Source organism: Anomaloglossus baeobatrachus, chromosome 6 (genome assembly GCF_048569485.1).
Source record: "Anomaloglossus baeobatrachus isolate aAnoBae1 chromosome 6, aAnoBae1.hap1, whole genome shotgun sequence".
Classification (NCBI taxonomy): Eukaryota; Metazoa; Chordata; class Amphibia; order Anura; family Aromobatidae; genus Anomaloglossus; species Anomaloglossus baeobatrachus.
The window spans coordinates 94,258,026-94,278,236 of NC_134358.1; the positions used below are offsets into that span (position 1 = coordinate 94,258,026).

The 20,211-nt window shown below is 41.8% G+C and overlaps 1 protein-coding gene across 1 annotated transcript in view; it reads left to right on the forward strand.

Moving 5' to 3' along the window:
• CNGB3 (cyclic nucleotide gated channel subunit beta 3) overlaps positions 1-20,211 on the forward strand; it is a 262,617-nt gene that overhangs the window by 141,087 nt on the left and 101,319 nt on the right. The window contains exons 6-8 of the mRNA XM_075316272.1: positions 3,254-3,304; positions 12,848-12,934; positions 15,824-15,888. Coding sequence (XP_075172387.1) covers positions 3,254-3,304; positions 12,848-12,934; positions 15,824-15,888 — 203 coding nt within the window. The remainder of the gene's footprint in view (positions 1-3,253; positions 3,305-12,847; positions 12,935-15,823; positions 15,889-20,211) is intronic.

Genomic DNA, 20,211 nt, shown 5'->3' on the forward strand with positions numbered 1-20,211 from the left:
TGCGATCGTTTATCGGTGCTTCTAGGCTTTACACGTTGCGACGTCGTTACCGGCACCGGATGTGCGTCACTTTCGATTTGACCCCAACGAGATCGCAGTAGCGATGTTGCAAGGTGCAAAGTACCCCTTAGCCTCTCACTTACAGTTTTTGTCTTATCCCTTTGTCTTTTACGTACCCTCCTGGCTTGATCTCGAACTCCTTGACTTCCCACCTGATGGCTTGTCCGCTAGCAGTAACTCAGAGTCACTTTAAGGCCTGTTTCACACGTCAGTGAAAAACACCAACGTTTTTCACTGACGTGTTAAAAACGCATAGGTCCCACCGTGTGCCGTGATTCACAGCATACGTGGGTTCTACATGCGCTATCCATGATCCTTGATAGCACATGGAGGTAAACTCACCTGTCCCTGCTCCTGCTCTCCTGGTGCTGAAATCTTCCGGATGCTGTCTCCAGCCGCTGTGTCTCTCACCGCTGCAGCTACTTCGGGGTTGGCTGTACAGTGCATAAATACATATGCATAAGAATAATGAGCTGGCTTCGAAGTAGCAGAGAGCAGCAGCTGGAGACAGAGTCACTGGAGAAGATGAGTATAAAAAGCTTTTTATTTTAAATGTCTGTGATTTTCTGGTATGTGTTTCACAGATCACATCACTGTGTGGTCCATTGGAACATCAGTGATGCCAGAAAAAAATTGACATATGTACGTATGCGTGTATGCCGCACAGGGACACAGTCAGTGTAAAATCACTAATGTGTGCGCAAACCCATTGATTTTAATGGGCCTGCGTATGTCCATGGTTCAGGTACGTACAAAAACTGTCACATATGTACCAGAATCACTGATGTGTGAAAGAGGCCTAAGACTGACAGAAACAATTTTTTATTTTTCAATCCTGTTCATAAGCTTTGTGATCAGGTGGTAAATCTGACGCAAATGATTCTGGATCTGGCTAAAGATTACTTAAATAATTGCAATCACAGTTGGAGGGTCAGGTATCCAGGTTGATGAATGCTACCCGTAGCCCTTCGCTGCCAGCTATGGCTGTAACGTTGGTATATCGGACATGTAGTTTGCCTCTCCTGAACTGGTAGTAGCCCTTTCTGATTAATATTCTGGAGAGAAAAAACAGTTTAGGGTGTTCAGCAAGACCTGTAGGCTATTTTTTACAGTGCAACCTTGGTCTTCAGGGAATGAGTCCTAGCAGGTGGAAATAATCATGCACCTACTGCGAAGGGGCCCTCAGACCTGGTTGTTTTCTTTGTCCTCACATGTCGACACCTTCTTTGATGTCTTGGGGTTAATATATGACAAACCTGACAGGACCCAGATCACTGAGGCAAAGATCATGAGCCTGACACAGGATATAGCTGCTCCACTGATGACTATAGTACTGAGTTCCAGCAGTGGTCCACTAAAGTTCAGTGGAATGATGATGCTCTCTGTGTTGGAAACAGAGATCCATGAAACCCAGTCTCTGGCATTTTCTGCTACTCCTGGGTCTAAATTGTTCATACCTGTGTACCTAAAATTCCTTCTGTTACAAGAGTTTCATGATTCCATCCTAAGCGGTTACCCTGGGGTCACAGTTATTGCGGAAAACTATCTCGAGATTCTTTTGTTAGCCATGCATAATGATACTAGAGATTTTGTTTCCACCTGTGGAGTTTGTGCATGCGCTAAAGTTTGTCATAACCAGCCAGGGAATTGGCTCTATTGCCTATTCCAGAAAAAAACATGGATTCATTTATCCATGGATGCGACAAAGGGGTACTTTGCACGTTGCGACATCGTTACTGCGATATCGTCGGGGTCAAATCGAAAGTGACGCACATCCGGCGCTGGTAACGACGTTGCAATGTGTAAAGCCTAGATGCGCTGATAAACAATCGCAAAAGCGTCGAAAATCAGTGATTTGTGTACTGTCGGTCATTTTCATAATGTCGCACCAATAGGAGATACAATGTTGTTCCTCGTTCAGCGGCAGGACACATCGCTGTGTGTGAAGCTGCAGAAGCGAGGAACATCTCCTTACCTGCCTCCACCAGCTATGCGGAAGGAAGGAGGTGGGTGGGATGTTTATGTCCCGCTCATCTCCGCCCCTCCGCTTCTATTGGCCGCCTGCCGTGTGACGTCGCTGTGACGAAGCACGACCCGCCCCCTTAGGAAGGAGGCGGGTCGCCGGCTAGAGCGGCGTCGCAGGGTAGGTAAGTGCGTGTGAAGTTGCTGTAGCGATAATGTTCGCTACGGCAACTATCACAAGATATCACATGTGCGACGGGGGCGGGTACAATCGCGCTCAGCATTGCTAGCCGATACTAGCGATGTTGCAACGTGCAAAGTACCCCTAAGTGTATGCAAGCAATCAAATAGATAACACACATTTAAACTATAGCACTGGCATTCCTGCACTACCCTGCCCCTCCCTAGCAGGGACGCTGACTCACTCACCATCGCAGCTGGACTACATTCTCCCCTGCACTCCCACAGTCGTCCATGTGCTCCTCTGCCTTCTCCTCCTGAGCCCTATGCATGCTGCACAAGTTCTTCAGGAATGTGTTTGGGGAACATGCGTGCATATGTGCCCTGCTTTTAAAGGATCAGCTCACCATTTCCCGGAAATGCTTCCCAGCCTATGACTGAAAGTCACTAGGCACTTAAGGCATCCTCCCACTAGGGAAGGTGCCTGTGCAATGCCTTTAGTTAGTCAGTCTTCCGTCAGCTAGTTGTCAGGTCCTGTGTTCCTGTCCCTTTATCTAGTCCTGTGCCCACCTTCCCATACCTATCTATCTCTGTTGTGCCCACCTGTAGTGCCCACCGTACCTATCTACTCCAGCTTTCCTGTCTACTTTAGCTATCCTGGCTGCACCCACCAGGATTAGACACTGTACTCGTCTGCAGTTGTATTTGACCCTCTGTTCCCTGCCTTGTTGTTCAGCTGCCACAGTCATGGACACTGCCCTGGGAGTGGCAACTGGCTTCCACCTCAGTGGCCGCTTAGTCAAGACCCTCCCACATCAGGGTAAGCCAGCGGTTCAGTGGGTCCACTCCTACTACTACTCAACCCAACATCAACGAGCGTTACATGAACCTAAAACTAATTAGAAGAGGCGTTTGAGATTCCAGCAGGTAATAGGAGGTTTGCAGGGTTCTGGAATAGCAACCACAGGCAACCAATGTGGCCACTGGACCACAGTCCTGTGAATCTTTTTTTTGATCCCTATGTGTAATTAAAACTTATTTTTCTAATTAGACAGAGAGAAAACAAACAAAGAAAAACTACTGGGAATCTGCAAAGTTTCGGGTAAGTAATTTATTAAGTTACTAATATATTTCTTAATTGTAATGTCTAGTCGAGGTTATTAATCACATAAAGACAGCCACAATCTAATGCAGCTATTATGTGGCACATGTAGAGATGCTTAGGTAGAGGTTTAGGTGCGCTAAGGTCCATTTCTCAAAGATAGAGAAGGCAAAAGTCATCCTGATTACAGATGAGTGAATCGAACCGCGCAGGATCGAGTTTGAGTTGAATTTTCTGAACATTTTGAAATTTGATTCTACACTGCTGAAGCTTCATAGAGTAGGATAACGTCAATTTGCTTTGGCATAAGGGTTTCCCCATAATACCTTGCAGCTACGGCATCTAGCGGATTATCATACCTTGTACAGTGATTGTCATTACCTCGGCCATCACAGATCACCAGTTCCCAGTAGAGCACAGTATGCATGACAGAGTTACTGGGCAAGTCTCTATTTTATAGAGTGTAAGCTCTTATGGGTGAAGAAGAGAAAAAATAACGATACAGAGGAAAATCCAGCGATGCATAGAAACCCAACAAGATGAGAAAAAATGATATAAGATTTCTTTCTTTTATTCCATCACTTTCCATAAAAACAGCAAAAGCAAAAAAAAGATAAACCAGCATGTTTCAACTTTGCTAAGCCTTAGTCATGGCTCCACTATCCAGGAGCATTCTACACAATGCAGGAAACAGTATGGGAGAATCAGGTGAGCTGACATCAATTTTTATTCTTTGGATTAACGTAAAATAAATGGGGCACAAACCACTTAGCATTAAAGTTTATTTTCTTGTGGTTCCCTGAATAACAGGGAATGCTGAGACAAAATCAGCTAAAGCTTCATTTCTTCTACCTTCAAATTGTTAATGGATTTCTTGGTGAACACCACCTGAGTAATAAAACATATGGCATTCTATAACAGTGCCAGATCCCTGTTCTTCATAAGCAATGCAAGCTCTTGTGGTCAGCAGGATTCTGTCTCTCCTGTAGAGTGCAAGCTCTTATGGTCAGCAGGATCTCTCTCTTAGGGTACCGTCTCACTAAACGATGTACCAGCGATTCCGACCACGACATGACCTGGTCAGGATCACTGGTGCGTCGCTACATGGTCGCTGGTGAGCTGTCAATCAGGCAGATCTCACCAGCGACCAGTGACCAGCCACCAGCCAGCAGCGACTCGTGGAAACGATGCTGCGCCTTGTAACCAAGGTAAATATCGGGTAACTAAGCAAAAAGCTTTGCTTGGTTACCTGATATTTAGCCTGGTTACCAGCTCACACCGCTTAGCGCTGGCTCCCTGCACTCGTAGTCAGGGTACACATCGGGTTACTAAGCAAAGTGCTTTGCTTAGTTACCCGATGTGTACTCTGGCTATGTGTGCAGGGAGCCAGCACTGGCAGCCTGAGAGTGGCGTACGCTAGTAACCAAGGTAAATATCTAATAACCAAGCAAAGTGCTTTGCTTAGTTACCCGATATGTACCTTGGTTACCAGCGTCCGCAGCTTCCAGACGCCGGCTCCCTGCACATTCAGATCATTTCTCTCTCGCTGTTATACACAGCGATGTGTGCTTCACAGCGGGAGAGCAATGAGCAAAAAATGAACCAGCACTCTGTGTAACGATCAGCGATTTCACAGCAGGGGCCAGGTCGCTGCTCAGTGTCACACACAGCGAGATCACTGATGAGGTCACTGGTGCGTCACAAAACCTGTGACTCAGCAGCGATCTCGCTATGTGAGAAGTACCCCTTATAGAGTGTAATCTCTTATCGTCAGAAGGATTATCTCTCTCCTGTAAAGTGTAAGCTCTTATGATAAGCAGGATTCTCTCTCTCACCTGTAAAGTGTAAGCTCCTATGGTAGGCAGGGTTTGCTTTGCCTTCCCCCCACCAAATCTATTTTCAGAACAATTACAAGTTTTCCAGTTTTGAGATTGAAGCAAATTTATTTGCCAAAAATCAAATTTAGGAGGAAATGTATTGAATTTCAAAAAATCTTTTTTTTTTTTTTTTTAAACCTTCTTTTTATTAGTTTTTAATAACAAAAATAGATAATCAATAATCATATAATACAATACATTATAATTGTTAAACTAGAAAATTACAGATAATGTATCTCCTCGAATACCAACCCCCCTCCCGACCTCCCTCCACCCCACCTCTGCGTGTCCTCTCTCCAAACCTAGATCTTTATGGTATTGGGTTGTGCCCTCCAATGACCTCCAGCAGGTACCATGAGGTATTTTCAAATTGTGATCTAAAACTATTTTTGGTGTCTATGGGGAGTGTCTGGATGTATGGACTCCATGTTTCAAAAAATTTCCTGGTCAATTTTTCCTTGTTTGTCAGCGTCTCCAATCTCTCCATTTTAAACAAAATTTAAATTTTTGTGTCAATCAATGCCATAGTTGGGGGATTCAAGTGTATCCATCGATGTAAAATGCTTTTCCTAGTGGCCGCTGCCCAAATAGAGAGTGCCGCCTTTGTTCCCCTGGGGATACTTTGCTGAGTCTCCCCTAGGATATTAAAGATGGCCCATTGATGAGTTAACTGGAATTTAATCTTGTATGTGCTTTGAATTGTCAGATGTACGGTACTTGTTTCCACAGTTCCAAAATTTGCGTGCATTCCCAAAACTGATGGTATAGTGTAGCTTTTGCCAGACCACTTCAAAAAATCTTTTAATCTCTAAACCTGTTCCAGTACTGACTGCTGAATATAAATTATATATCCCACAGCCAAAATTGCCAGTAATGATAGTGAAAAGTGTCACATTAGTGAAAGTCCCAACCCTGAAAAGTCAAACGGTAGAAATCCAATCCCACGAGATTACTGAACAGACCCACACTCCATCAGTACTTGCGAATGTGGTATTTGTGATCTTACATAGCTTGAAAAAAGTTGTCATGTAGCCCTAACCTAAAGAATATGCTCACTATGTGACCAATCACAGCCTGTGTTATAGTTCACAGCTGCCTTCATAGTTCTGCTTGTCCTCATCATTGGATATGGTCACCAAAGTTGTCGTAGACCATATATATGTACTAGGTGAGTTTCTATAATGTAATGGCCCAGATAGTTTTTCCTACAGATTACTGTACAATGTATCATCCCTTCCCAGCATTCAATCATTGTGTCCACAAGAAATGTTGGAATATTTTAGTTCTGGAAACTGCAGAATTGTGAATGCAGCTCTTGTTATAATGCAGAATGTAATTCAGGATTGGACTAAGATAAGTTTGGGAAATGCAATTACAAAGTTATTGAGCTTTTCTTATGTTAACTGGCTCTAAATGTAAACTGTAAAATGATTTTGTGAAGTGCAAATCCGCTAAACAAGAAGTGATTTCCTCTGCAGCCCGAATCATTAACACATGAATATCTATGACAGCTTGGTTGATTAATACATGAAACCTGATTATTTAGTCCATTATTGAGTATTCACATCTTAACAAGCGTATGCAGATATTCCATGTGTTAATAATCACTTAATTAGAATAACAAATCCGATAGCGGACAGTCTCCAATTGACGGTAACAATAGAAGAGGAGATTGGAAATTTAACCTAAAAAATATGTAAATTACAAATTCTATTAAATCATCCAACTACATTCAAATGCCAAGATAAGCAGTCACTGAAAGCCAGACTTTCCTAGTGGACATTTTTTTTAAATGTTTGTTTATTTTCCTACTTGCCTTCCAAGAGCCATAACTTTTTTATTTTACGTTCACATAGAGAGTTTTGTTTTTTGCAGGACAACTTTTAGTTTTGAATGACATCACTCATTTTAGATATATAATGTACTAAAAAACTGAAAAAAATAAAATTAAGTGGAATTCAGAAAAGATAAAGTAGAGAAATTCCAAAATTAGTTTGGTTTTGCTTTAACATTAACAACGTTCACTTTTTGGTAAAAAAATGACTTAGTAACTTTGTTCTAAAAGTCAGCATGGTTATAGTGATAATACATTTATTTACTTTTAGTTTTGTTGTCATATTTAAACAAAAAACTTTTCAGTTTCTATATTCCGAAAGCCATAACTACTCGTATTTCGTGTGTAAACTTGATTTTGTGGGACATGCTGTAGTTTCATTGATACCATTTTAGGGTCCAAAAGATTTTCTGACATTGTTTTATTGCATTTTGGAGGGGGAGGTAAAGTGACCAAAGACACCGATTCTGTCATATACGTGTTTTTCTGCCTTAGTGCTCATCTTTTTTTGATGTTTTATTATACTGAACAAAAATATAGATGCAACACTTTGAGATCAGTTCATAAAAAAATGGGAGCAAAACCAAAAGATCTGAGACTTTTTCTGTGCAGAAAAGGCCTTTTTTCTGTGAAATATTGTTCACAAATTTGTCTAAATCTGTTAGGCCGGCGACCCACTTTCGATTGCTTCACGCGAGTTTCGCGGTGCATCACCTATCATGGAGTCAAACTCTGCTCACAGGAGCGGGTCGGCTGCATAGAGATGCATGAGCAGAATGCGAGTTCGTGATGGGTGATGCACCACAAAACTCGCGCGAGATACACACGACGCAATCGCAAGTGGGACACCGGCCTTAGAGAGACAGGACCCCGCTGACCATAAGAGCTTACACTCTTCAGAAGAGAGAGACTTACCCAGTGACTCTGGAGATAGAAAACGACTCTGCCTTACAAACTGTGCTCCACTGGGAATGGCCGACCTATGATGGCTTACGTACTGACCACCACTGTACAAGGTATGATAATCCCCTTTGAATTTGCGTGAAACAGAATGCGATCATCAGTTTATCTATCCATTCATCACTAAAAGAAGCATATTTATCTGATAATATATATTATATGGATTCCTCTCTTTACTTGTAGTATTCTGCTATGAAAAAAAGTGCAGTCACTCTTTACAATAAGTTTAGATTCCTTTCTGTAAAACTGTAAGCGGTCTATGTATTGCAACCATGATTTGGGTATTAAATTGCATCCATAGCATGATCATTTAATAGTGACCCAAAGCAGATATCTTTGTGAATAATTAGAGGGATAATACTTATAAAATTAAGTGAGATCAGGGGCGAGTTAGGAGTAGCCAGGGCCTTGGGCAGTTTATAAGGTGTGGCCCCCAGATTGATGTATTTGACTTGTCAGTCGAACCCCTTAAAGGATAATGTGATAGGTCACTTAATTAATGCACAGGTGCACATCTGAAGACATAAAATGAGAAAAACAGCGGCGCACAGAGGTCCGCGCAATTATTTTTCCCTTTCTGTATTGCACTATATGTGACACCCTAGACTAGCCAGGTAGTCACAGGTAGGCCCTTACAAAAACTCCTCCCCCCTAATAAGGTGACAGCAGCCAACCTACAAAACCCTTGTCACCTCTCTCAGTGTTCAATGGTCACACCAGGGGGGGCGGAGCCAGATGGTTGGCCACACCCACCTAGGAGTCCAGAGAGCCTGAGACAGGAAACAAACAGTCAGTTCGGTGGAGTTGAGTTTGAAGTCGAGTTTGAAGTGGACTCAAGTTCAAGTGCAGCAGGCCTGAGGCATCAGGTCTGCAGCGACAACACTGATCGGTGCCGGGGTCATAGCCCTGGTACCGTGGCAAGGAGGCAGATGGTGGTGGCCGCCTGCAGGAGCTGGGATTACAGCCGGTGAAACCGTAGGGGACCGGGACCGGGTAGTGGCCCGCTAGTACCGAACCGGGGAACAGATTGGAAACCGGAGCACCAGGAGGGGTACTCAGACCCAGTACGAGGCCCAGAAACCACTGGACCGAGTCGAATCAACTGATTGAGGACTGGACTTTAGGTCCTTTCCCACCCAAGACCCGACTGAAGACAACAGCCCAACCATAGGGATAGAAAGCCACTGCCCAGGCATTGAGATCCCACGGGCCAACGTTTGCGAGCAAACGGGCTCTACCAGCACACACAAAGCTGGGGAGCGGACTACCGTTGCTCAGGCATAGGAGTCGTCATTTCTACCAAAAGTGAGGTGCAGGAGAAAGGCGGAAACCACGAACCTGAAAAGGGGAAAAGCGCAGCCGGCTGCAGGCACCGTCCACCATCTTGTTTGGTTTACCAGAGACTCCAGTGTGTCTGTAATAGTGAGTACAACAGTGCCCTCGGGCCGCACACTGCGCCGCACCGCACCAACATGCCCGCACCTCTCAACCACCGGGCCCCGGGACCATCACCCCCCTGCCCACAGAGGGGTTAACACCAGGATGCATAACACCGTCCCCGGGAGCCTAGTTAACGGCAGCGGTGGTGTCACATTCACCACAACCCGTGGGTGGCGTCACGAACTTTAATCCCTAAAAACACCATGGCTCCGGCCGTGAACCTCCCCACCGAAATCCCTACACGTAGCGCCACCCACCAGAAACGAGCCCGGACCTGAGCAGCTCGGCAGGCAGCCGAGCGCGGGGCGGTACACATCTACTCTTCTGGCGTCACAAACAGGATTGAACCCATCCACTTACCGTTGGAAGTGCTCCTTGAAGCAGCAGTCAGCGGTGACCAGTTGAAAAATTTCAGAATCCGCCATCTTGTCACTATCCAGTGGCGCGAAGTTTCCCATCAGACTCGTCTTTCCCGCGAAAAAGGGCGCGAGAGTGGAAGCTCCGCCCCCTGGGAACAGAGCGGTGCCGGAAAGTGTGCGGCTAAGAAGCAAAACTGAACAGAAAGAAAGCAAGGAAGTGCCGCAAAAAGACCAAAGGAAAAAAGCGCAGCCGGCTGCGGGCACCGTCCACCATCTTGTTTGGTTTACCAGAGACTCCAGTGTGTCTGTAATAGTGAGTACAACAGTGCCCTCCGGCCGCGCACCGCGCCGCACCGCACCGACACGGCAGCACGCATCCATCCCCCCGCCTCAGCACCTACCTCGGGCCCCCGGGACCATCATCCCCGCTACCCATGGAGGGGTCAACACCAAGCTGCACAACACCGTCCCCGGGAGCCTAGTCAACGGCAGCGGTGGTGTCCATCCATTCACCACAGCCCGTGGGTGGCGTCACGAACTTAACACCCAAACAACCGTGGCCTCGGCCATGGACTTCCCCACCGAACACCACCCTTCACGTAGCGCCAGCTTCCCTTCAGAGCGACGTGACCCCCTGGGTCCGGGAGAAGCTCGAGCCACCCACATGAAACGAGCCCGGATCCCCCACGGCTCGGCTGCAGCCGAGCGCGGGGCGGTACACATCCATACTACATTGCTATACATAATAATGCAGGGGTGGGAAATTCAATTTCCTGAGGGTCCATATGAGAGACCATAACTATTGGGAAGGGCTGAACCAAAAGGCTGAAATTAATTCTGTTCAATATTAAAATTAACATATTAATTATAATTCTTATTTTATATCAATAATAAATGTATCAGTTAATACTGAGCAAAATTAAGTATGCTGACAGCCCCCCTATATATAGTATCAGCCCCCATATAGACCCTTATATACAGTATGAGTACCCACATAACTCCCTATATACAGGATGAGCCCTCACATAACTCCCTATATACAGGATGAGCCCTCACATAACTCCCTAGAAACAGTATGAGCTCTCACATAGACCTTATATTCAAGATGAGCCCTCACATAGCCCCTATATACAGGATGAACCCTCAAATGCCCCCCTATACACAAGATGAGCACTTATATAGCCCCTTTATACAGGATGAGACCTCAAACAGCTCTATACATACAGTATAAGCCAAAACCTATAAAGAACTACAACAATGCAATTTTAGAAAATCTTTATTGGAGCATAAAAAAATATGTAATAAAAATATGATAAAAAATGTACACAGCAAGATAATGACTTGAGGAGGAACAACAACATACAAAATATTATGATTATAATAATCCCTCAGTGACTGAGAATAATGAGCAATAAAGTCTGACAAGGTGTAAACAGAAATAAATACTGAATGTCAAAAATGACACATCAAATAGCCAGGTAAAATAAAATCTGAACAAGCCCTGATGTGCAAAAGTTAAAGGCCACGTACACGTACGAAATTACAAAAATGAATATATCCAATATTGAGAAGTTGATCCATGTCAAACGAACACCCTGCATAGCAAGTGGATATATGATAGATGGAAATAAGACAGCATGACTATAATAATGGTGACGGATGTAATACTGCAATGACTGTAAATGCAAATATTATAGATATGCAGTGATATAATGAGGGGTGTCAGGAAATAACACCTATCAGAAATAAATATTAGTAAGTAATGCCATAATTAGAGTCCAAATAGTAGAGTATGGGCAAAAAAATGAAGGATAGGAGTCCTGATATACCACATCATACACAAATAACCAGCCATATGCAGGTATCAAGATCTCCCACATAATTACATGCTGTATGTTGCCACAGAACACCCTGACGCGTTTCGCCGAGGCTTTATCCAAGGGCGCTTGGATAAAGCCTCGGTGAAATGCATCAGGGTGTTCTGTGGTAAGATACAGCATGTAATATGTGGGATATCTTTGATATCTGCATATGGCTGGTTATTTGGTATTGTTACCCCTCTATAAATCACTTGTAAGGCCACATCTGGAATATGGGATCCAGTTTTGGGCCCCACATTTTAAAAAGGACATTCAGGAGTTAGAGTCAGTTCAAAGGCGGCAACTCGATTATTACAAGGAATGGAAGGCCTCCCATATGATGACAGGTTGGAAAAGTTAGATTTGTTTAGCTTAGAAAAAAGGCGTCTCAGAGGAGATCTCATTTATATGTATAAACACATGTGTGGTCAATATAAAGGACTGGCACATGACTTATTTCTTCCGAAAACAATACTAAGGACCAGGAGGCACTCACTGCGAGTGGAAGAAAAGCGATTCCGGCAGCTAAATAGGAAAGGGTTCTTTACAGTTAGAGCAGTCAGACTGTGGAATACACTACCACAAGAGGTAGTAATGGCAGATACTATAACAGCTTTTAAAAAAGGGCTGGATGATTTCCTCAGTGCACACAACATTGTTGGTTATAAATGACTTTGTGACCAAATGTAGAACTGGTGGAGGAAGGTTGAACTAGATGGACCTAGGGCTTTTTTCAACCTAAGTAACTATGTAACCAGCGATTAACCTCTCCTTACCCGGGATGAGTACCACATGTTAAGGGAGATGCAGTACCATGTGGCGACTGAAGCCTCAGGGGCGCCACAATTGCGTCGGCACGTCACAGAAGAGGCAACGAAAACTCCACTGGTGCTGCGCTGCTTTTCTGTATTGCTAGCAGTGGAGCTCCAGGAAAGCTCCCAGCTGGAAAATTTGCGTAGCCATAGCCGGTGCACAAAGCATTATGTGGGCATGTGGCCATGGGCCCCCCTGGAGGTTAGGGCCCTGGACAGTAGCCCAGATTGCTCTCATGATAAACCGCCTATGAGTGGGATATTCAGCAAATCATTCCAGCCTGTAGAGATCATTATAGGTTAATCGAATGGATCTCATGGTGTGAAGATCAGAAATACATAAACATATTGTCATCTGTTTGGCATAATTAGTGCACTAAACAGTTTTGTGTTGTTTCACAGCTTGATGTCGTATCTATTTTACCATTTGATCTTCTGTCCATCCTCTTTGGATACAAATCATTGTTTAGATTGAATCGAATCTTAAAGGTAATCAAATAGAAATCTTTCTACAGTATCGGTAAGATTTTGGCATTCATTGTAGCTGGGGAATTTTTTCTTTGTAGCTGTGAACTTTTTCACCCAATGGCAACATTTTACCTAAACTACATTTTTAATTGCAAAGAAGCAAATTTAACTTTCTACAGTGACAAGACCAAATCTCTACTGGCCCCTAAATTTTCAATTACATTATAAGGTTATTCTAGCGATCTTGTATTGTCCTTTATCTTTACTGTTAATTCTGTGGAAGATTTTACTACGGGATTAGCAGACACAAAATCTGTAGTGTATTTCAGTGGCACCAAAAACGGTGACATTTCACAAAATTTCATCCATACGCTGTGGACACAAATCTTTATGCTAACAGTAGTTTAGAATTTATTCAGATACTCATCTAAATAATCCAACACAAAAAAAGATCTCCTCTATGAAAATACTGAATACTGTAATGGATATACATTAAAAAGACTAAAACAACACAAAGGAAAAATTGGTTTAAAAATCTCCACATTCAGAGAGTGAAATAAGCGTTGAACACGTCACCAAGTTTCTAATTAAATATATTTCTAATGGTGCTATTGATATGAATTTCTCACCAGATGTTGGTTACAACCCATCCCATCTACACAGGCAAAGAAATTATACCATAGATACCAATAAATTTATGATGTGTAATAATGAGAAATGAAAGGGAAAAATATTGAACATGCTTACTGAAATTTATTTAATACTTTATATACTGTAAAATCCTTTGTTGGTGATAGCAGTTTCAAGACGCCTCCTGTATGAAGAAACTAGTAACATGCATTGCTCTGGTGTGATTTTGGTCCATTCTTCCACACAAACACTCTTCAAAGACTGAAAGTCCCATGGACTCCTATGAACTCTTAGCTAGTTCCTTTAAGAAATCCTCCATTGGATTTATTTTCTTTGAAACAAATTGAGAGTTTCCTTGTCTGTTTGGGTTGATTGCCTTACTGAAATGTCCACCCTCATTTCATCTTCATCATACTGGCGATAGCAGATTTTTATCAATAATGTCTCAGCACTAGTGATGAATTATTATTCATCAGATAAAATTGAATCAATTACCTTTACTGGAATTCAAGCATGGACCTGAATTTTTTATACCAAACCAAAAATCTATTGACCTTACACATTCTCTATTAATTTTTTTTACTGTTGTTTAATAGATAGAAAAAAAAATATGTGGTCTTACCTTGAGTTCCCCTGTGTTCCTATGATGCTGCAGAGTCAAAGCTTCCTTTACTTATGGCTTAGGAGAAGCTACAAGGTCATTGACGTGACTATGCCTTACTGCTAGAAGCCAGTGGCGTATTGCTTAAAAGAAAATATGGGACAAGACCTTTAATATTTCCCAATACATGACCTAACTTTATAATATCAGATTCCCAATAGGCATGGTCTTATTTTTAAGACTAGTGATTATCCCCAATCAGAGGTGGTCTATAGGTTAACTATCAGAACATATTTATTGTTTCACCTTCTTAAAAAGACATTATTTAATACTGTAAATTGGAGACAGTTGCACTGTGCAGTGCTCAGATATGGGGAACAATGCATGTGGGAATATAGACATGCATTACTGCTATGAAAAACATGTACAAATTGAAATACTGAGCACACAAAAATGGCCAGTTTTATGTGAACCCAACAGCCAATGGCAAGGTGACCTTTTTTTGATAGGTTCCCATCAAACTAATGCCTCTTTTTGGTTTAAAAACCTACAATTTATGGGTGGACAGGAACCTGCTAATGGAGAATTGAAATTGCCTGAGGCTGAAGAGCAGGAGTGCTCATTCAGAAGGCATGATCCTGTAATCTAAGAAAAAGACTGATGGCACATCCTACCTTTCTAATGTGAACAGGTGCAGACTGAACATGAAACATAGTATTAAAAAGGTAATATATGTGGATCAATGAATATGGGAATATAGACATACATTACTGCTATGAAAAACATGTAAACATTTAGATACTGAACACACAAAAATGGTCAGTTTTATGTGAGCCCAACAGCCAATGGCAAGGTGACCACTTTTTAACACAAAAAGAGAGGCATTAGTTTGATAGGGACCCAACAAAAAGAGGTCGCTTTGCAGTTGAGTGTTGGATTCACATAAAACTGGATATTTTTGTGTGCTAAGTACCTCAATTTTTACATATTTTTCATAGCAGTTATGCATGTCTATATTCCCATATTCATTGTTCCAAATATCTTTCCACTGCAGTGTGCAATTGTCAATTAGTCAGCTAGTCACAGGAATGATAAGCTCCTGGTGCTAAAACCAACATTAAAAGTAGATAACACTATGGACCTTGATAAGAGACACATAGTTGAATTCTGTGTATTAACCCCTACAGCATGCTGTCTTCATATTACATACCAAAAACCTGCTTACAGATTCCATTTAAAAACAAACGAGCTGCTCATGAACATGAAGGGTCCTCAAGACCTTCAGCTGTCCCCACTTTCTTATTTGTTAGAGAATCCTATAATTAACAATTCTCAAATAATATATTTAAAAATTAGTTTTATTTTTAACTAGACAGTCCCTTTAATTCTCCTAAACTATATCCCAAAATCATAAACAAAAATGAAAAATTATTCTGTTCAGCTAAACCTTGCATATTTTTGAAAATAAGGTCCTCTGTATGTCATCTTCAAATGTGAAACAGTTTATGCATTTTTACTTAATGCCAAACTAAAATAAATCACATTTATGGCTTCAGTGTGTTACTCTCTAAAGGTTTTATGGATTTGTCCCAGTTTTCTGCAGTACATGACAGGGTTTTTTGTTTGTGGTGTGTTATTATTTGTGTGGGTCTAATTGTTTCATTCCTCATTGTTTTCAGTACAACACATTCTTTGAATTTAATGATCGGCTAGAAGCTGTCCTCAAGAGAGCTTATATTTACAGGTGAGGCATAAACTGTGAAAACCTGCCAGAAAAGCATAATTTATTGCACTATGGAATAAAAATCAGCAGCTGTACTCCCTTCCTGATAACCAACTTTAGTCCATGTAAATTTCTTCCCAAACAAATTAAAAGAAATGTATAAAAGAGCAAAAAAAATGTACTTAGATAAATGTCCTAAAATCGAAAAAAAATAGTAAAATCAACAGCAAAGTCAAATATCTCACAATATAGGATGTGTTGTAGAGATGAGATTAGCGTTTGGCTCTAGCCAGAGGTGGCGCATAGAGAGAGGTTACAGGATCAGTCGCCCTGGACACTAAAATCTATAGTTTTATCACCCCCGCTGCTGATTTTTCTTGAAAAGGTGCAGGGGCACAGTGAGTGTCTGCTCAGGAGTCTGAATGAGAAAACTGCAGCAACAGGCAGCTTTACATCTAGGCTAGTGCCACAGATCCCTATGCAAAGCACAGCAGTCAGGATGAGTTTTTGTTTTTATTTTTTTAAAGGGAGCAATTGTTTTAAATTTCAGACATGGACTATGTCTCTCCTCACACAAAATTGCAAATAATTACTATTATTTAATATTATAGCTCCATTTATTACATGGCGCTTTACATGTGAAAAAAAGGCATACATAGACAAGCATAATAATCATGAACATTTGAGGGAACACACTAGTACAGGAGGAGAGAAGACCCTGCCCGCAAGGGCTCACAGTCTACAGGGGATGCGTGAGGATACAGTAGTTGGGGGTGGGGATTGTTGTGCGACGCTATAATGGACTGAGGGTTAATGCAGGTTGTAGGCTTGTTGGAAGAGGTGGATCTTCAGGTTCCTTTTGAAGGTTTCCATGGTAGGAGAGAGTCTGATGTGATGGGGTAGAGCATTCCAGAGTATGGGGGAGGCCCAGGAGAAATCTAGTCTGCAATTGAGGAAAGAGGAGATAAGAGGAGAGTAGAGAAGGAGATCTTGTGAAGATCTGAGGTTGTGTGTTGGTAAATACCAGGAGACTAGGTCACAGATGTATGGAGGAGACAGGTTGCGGATGGCTTTGTAGGTCATGGTTAGTGTTTTGAAACTGAGTCTTTGGGCAATGGGAAGTCAGTGAAGATTGGCAGAGAGGAGAGGTCGGGGTGTAGTGGGGGGGAGCTGGATTAGTCAGACAGCAGAATTTAGGGTAGATTGGAGGAGAGTAAGAGTGTTAGAAGGGAGGCCACAAATCAGGAGGTTACAGTAGTCCAGGTGGGGAATAATGAGGGCAAGTATAGTCTTTTTGCTGATTCTTGGCCAAGGAATATACAGATCCAGGAAATATTTTTGAGTTGGAGTTGGCAGGTGGTGGAAAGGGCTTGGATATGTGGCTTGAAGGAAAGGAATGATAAGAGAGGAGAGGGACTGAGAGAGTCCACAGAGCAGAAACAGCTTTTGGCATGTCAGTTGCTGCCCATGTAGAGAGCAACAGTCGAGATGGTTTTTGTCATCAGCTGATATGGTCTGCATAGACAGCATCTAAGATAAAGCTCTCAGTTAAGTTTTTCATCTCAGTCACCGCTTATGCATACCGCAGTGACTTATAATAAAACTCATATCGACGGCTCTCTGCATAGCCAGCAAGTGAGATGATACATGACGCTCTGTACTTTCCCACAGCTCCCTGCATCTACTCTTATTTGTAATTTAAGTGTGTTCCTTCTAAAAACCAAATACATACTAGCATTATAATGCATTTTTATTTTTTACATACTTTCAAACCTTAACTAGGGGTACATTGCTCCAAAGATCAGCTCACTGCTAGTATGTTAAGGACTTTCAAATTGAACTGATTTCTGCCTGGACCCACAGATTTCTTAATTCCAAGGATAGAAAAAGTCAATTCAGTAATAATCCTATAATACTTATTTCCATCAGAATTTATTAAAGTAAGGTTTCAAAAAATAATAGAACTCATGAACTGGCCTACATTTTTCAGCAGGTTTGTTATCACTGAAATCTACCACCTCTATGGGGATCGTCAAACTAGGAGAGGTGTGAAACCTGCAATCCATAGGTCCCTATTCAGACTAGGAGAAGCCCAAAATCTGACCGTGATGTGTCCCTGCCTGACAGTGGAGGTTGTCACCGTAAGAACACCTGACCAACTGCAAACCACAGGAAGAAACAAAGATAAAAGAACCATCAGCATTTGAACAGAGCCCAACCATGCTGTGACACAGCAGGAAAGGAAATCAACCATGTAGCAAAAGGTCATTGGATTGAGCCCCAAAATTGAGGCAGGGCAAGATTATGCCTTATTCATGGCCAAAAGCAAGTTTGTGAAGATTCCATTTTTATGGAAAGAGAAGCAATAGGAGAACTGCAAACTGAGAACACTTGAATATTTTTTTCAGGTGGTCATGCATGTCTAACAACACTTTTTCTGTATGTGCCCTTAGCATACTTTAATTTAAATTAATTCCACAATAAGCCTTCTCACATAGCATGCTTATTGTGGAGCATGTGGAGCATGCATGCTTATTTCAATAGTCAGAAGGAAATAAGTAATCACCAGGTCCCTCTAGCACCTTATCTTTTGTATGAACAAAAGGTCAAAAATGTTAAAATGCAACATGCATGATCTTTTTTACAATTACATCTACCATCTGGAGAGAGTCGGCATACCTCTATACACCATATACACCATAGGCTACAGTAACACCTACAATGGGTATAGGGGAAGTTAGCATCAGAAAATTACCTATTGCTTATATCAAGTTTTTTTTAGCTACATACGTTTTTTTTTGTTTTGTTTTTTTTTACTTGCTAACATTTGTTTTTGTGTCATGATCTTCATTAAGAATACATTTTTAGTAATCTTCCAGTTTTCACATCAACCACTGGGGCAATTTTTTGACTCATGCCTCCTGCACTTCAGGAACAGTTTTCAGCAGTCTCATTATTATCACAGGTAGGATTACAAGGGCAGGTAATGTCTACACAACTGATAACAAAGCAATCACCAATAGTTGATGCCACAGCTGACCCTGTTCCCCCACCTTTCCCAGTGACTTTTGCATAATGTCTTTAGATGCTTTAATATAAAATACAGGGTCAGGATCTGACCATTGCAGCTATGTACATGACTAGCTTCCTGAAGTAGCTGTAAGCACAAGTAAAAAAAAAACAAAACAGTGACCAATCTGAAAATGGCAACGTTTTTTTTCTTTTTTTTTTTTTATTCCTTAATGACCAATGATACTGATATGTCCTTGGTCGCCTCCTTCCAGTTACTGCGGACTCCAGCAGCAAGCTGTTGGTATTCCTGCACATGTCTGCTGATATGATCAGCAGACATGTGAGACTAACAGGTGCACGTGGATCAGAGATCCATCTGTGCCTGTTAATACCTTAGACACACCATTTAAAGGGCCGAGGCAGCCATGTGACATGATCATGTGGGGCCAATGTGTTGTCAAGGTATCGCGAGGTCAGCTGATGACTCCTGATGCTGCCATGACTCACTTCCTGTGAGAGCCCCGACAGAGCGCTAGCACTCCCAGGAGATGAGCATTTCACCTGATCAGAGCGACGCTGCAGCATCGATCTGATCAGGGGAAGCGATCGGACTGTGCAGTGCTAAAGTCTCCTAGGGGGACTAATAAAAAAAATAAAAATGTAAAATTTTAAAAAATATGAAAAAATAAAAAAATACTAAAAGTTCAAATTACCCCTTGAAAATAAAAGTTAAAAAAATAAAAAATACACATATTTGGTATCACCGGGTTTAGAAATGCCTGATCTATCAAAATATAAGATCAATTAATCTGTACACGACATGGCGAGAAAAAAATTCCAAACGCCCAAATTACATTTTTTGGTCACCGCAAAATACATTTAAAATGCAATATCAGGCAAATCAAAACATTGCATCTACACAAAAATGGTATAATTAAAAATGTGAGCTGAAGACACAAAAAATAAGCCATCACTGAGCACCAGATCCCGAAAAATGAGAACGATACGGGTCTCGGAAAAAGGCGACAAAAGCGCAATTCTTTTTTTGGACAAACTTCTGAATTGTTTTCACCCCTTAAATAAAAGTAAAAGTATACATGTTTGGTATCTACGAACTCATACTGACCTGAGGCATCATACTGGCACGTTAGTTTTACCATATAGTGAACATGGTAAATAAAAAAAAAAACAAAAAACAAACATTGGGGAATTTCACTTTTTTCACAATTTCTTCACATTTGGAATTTTTTTCCCATTTTCCAGTACAGTATATGGTAAAACAATATTGTCTTTTTGTAGAAATAAAAATGTAAGAATAAATAATTGTCTTAC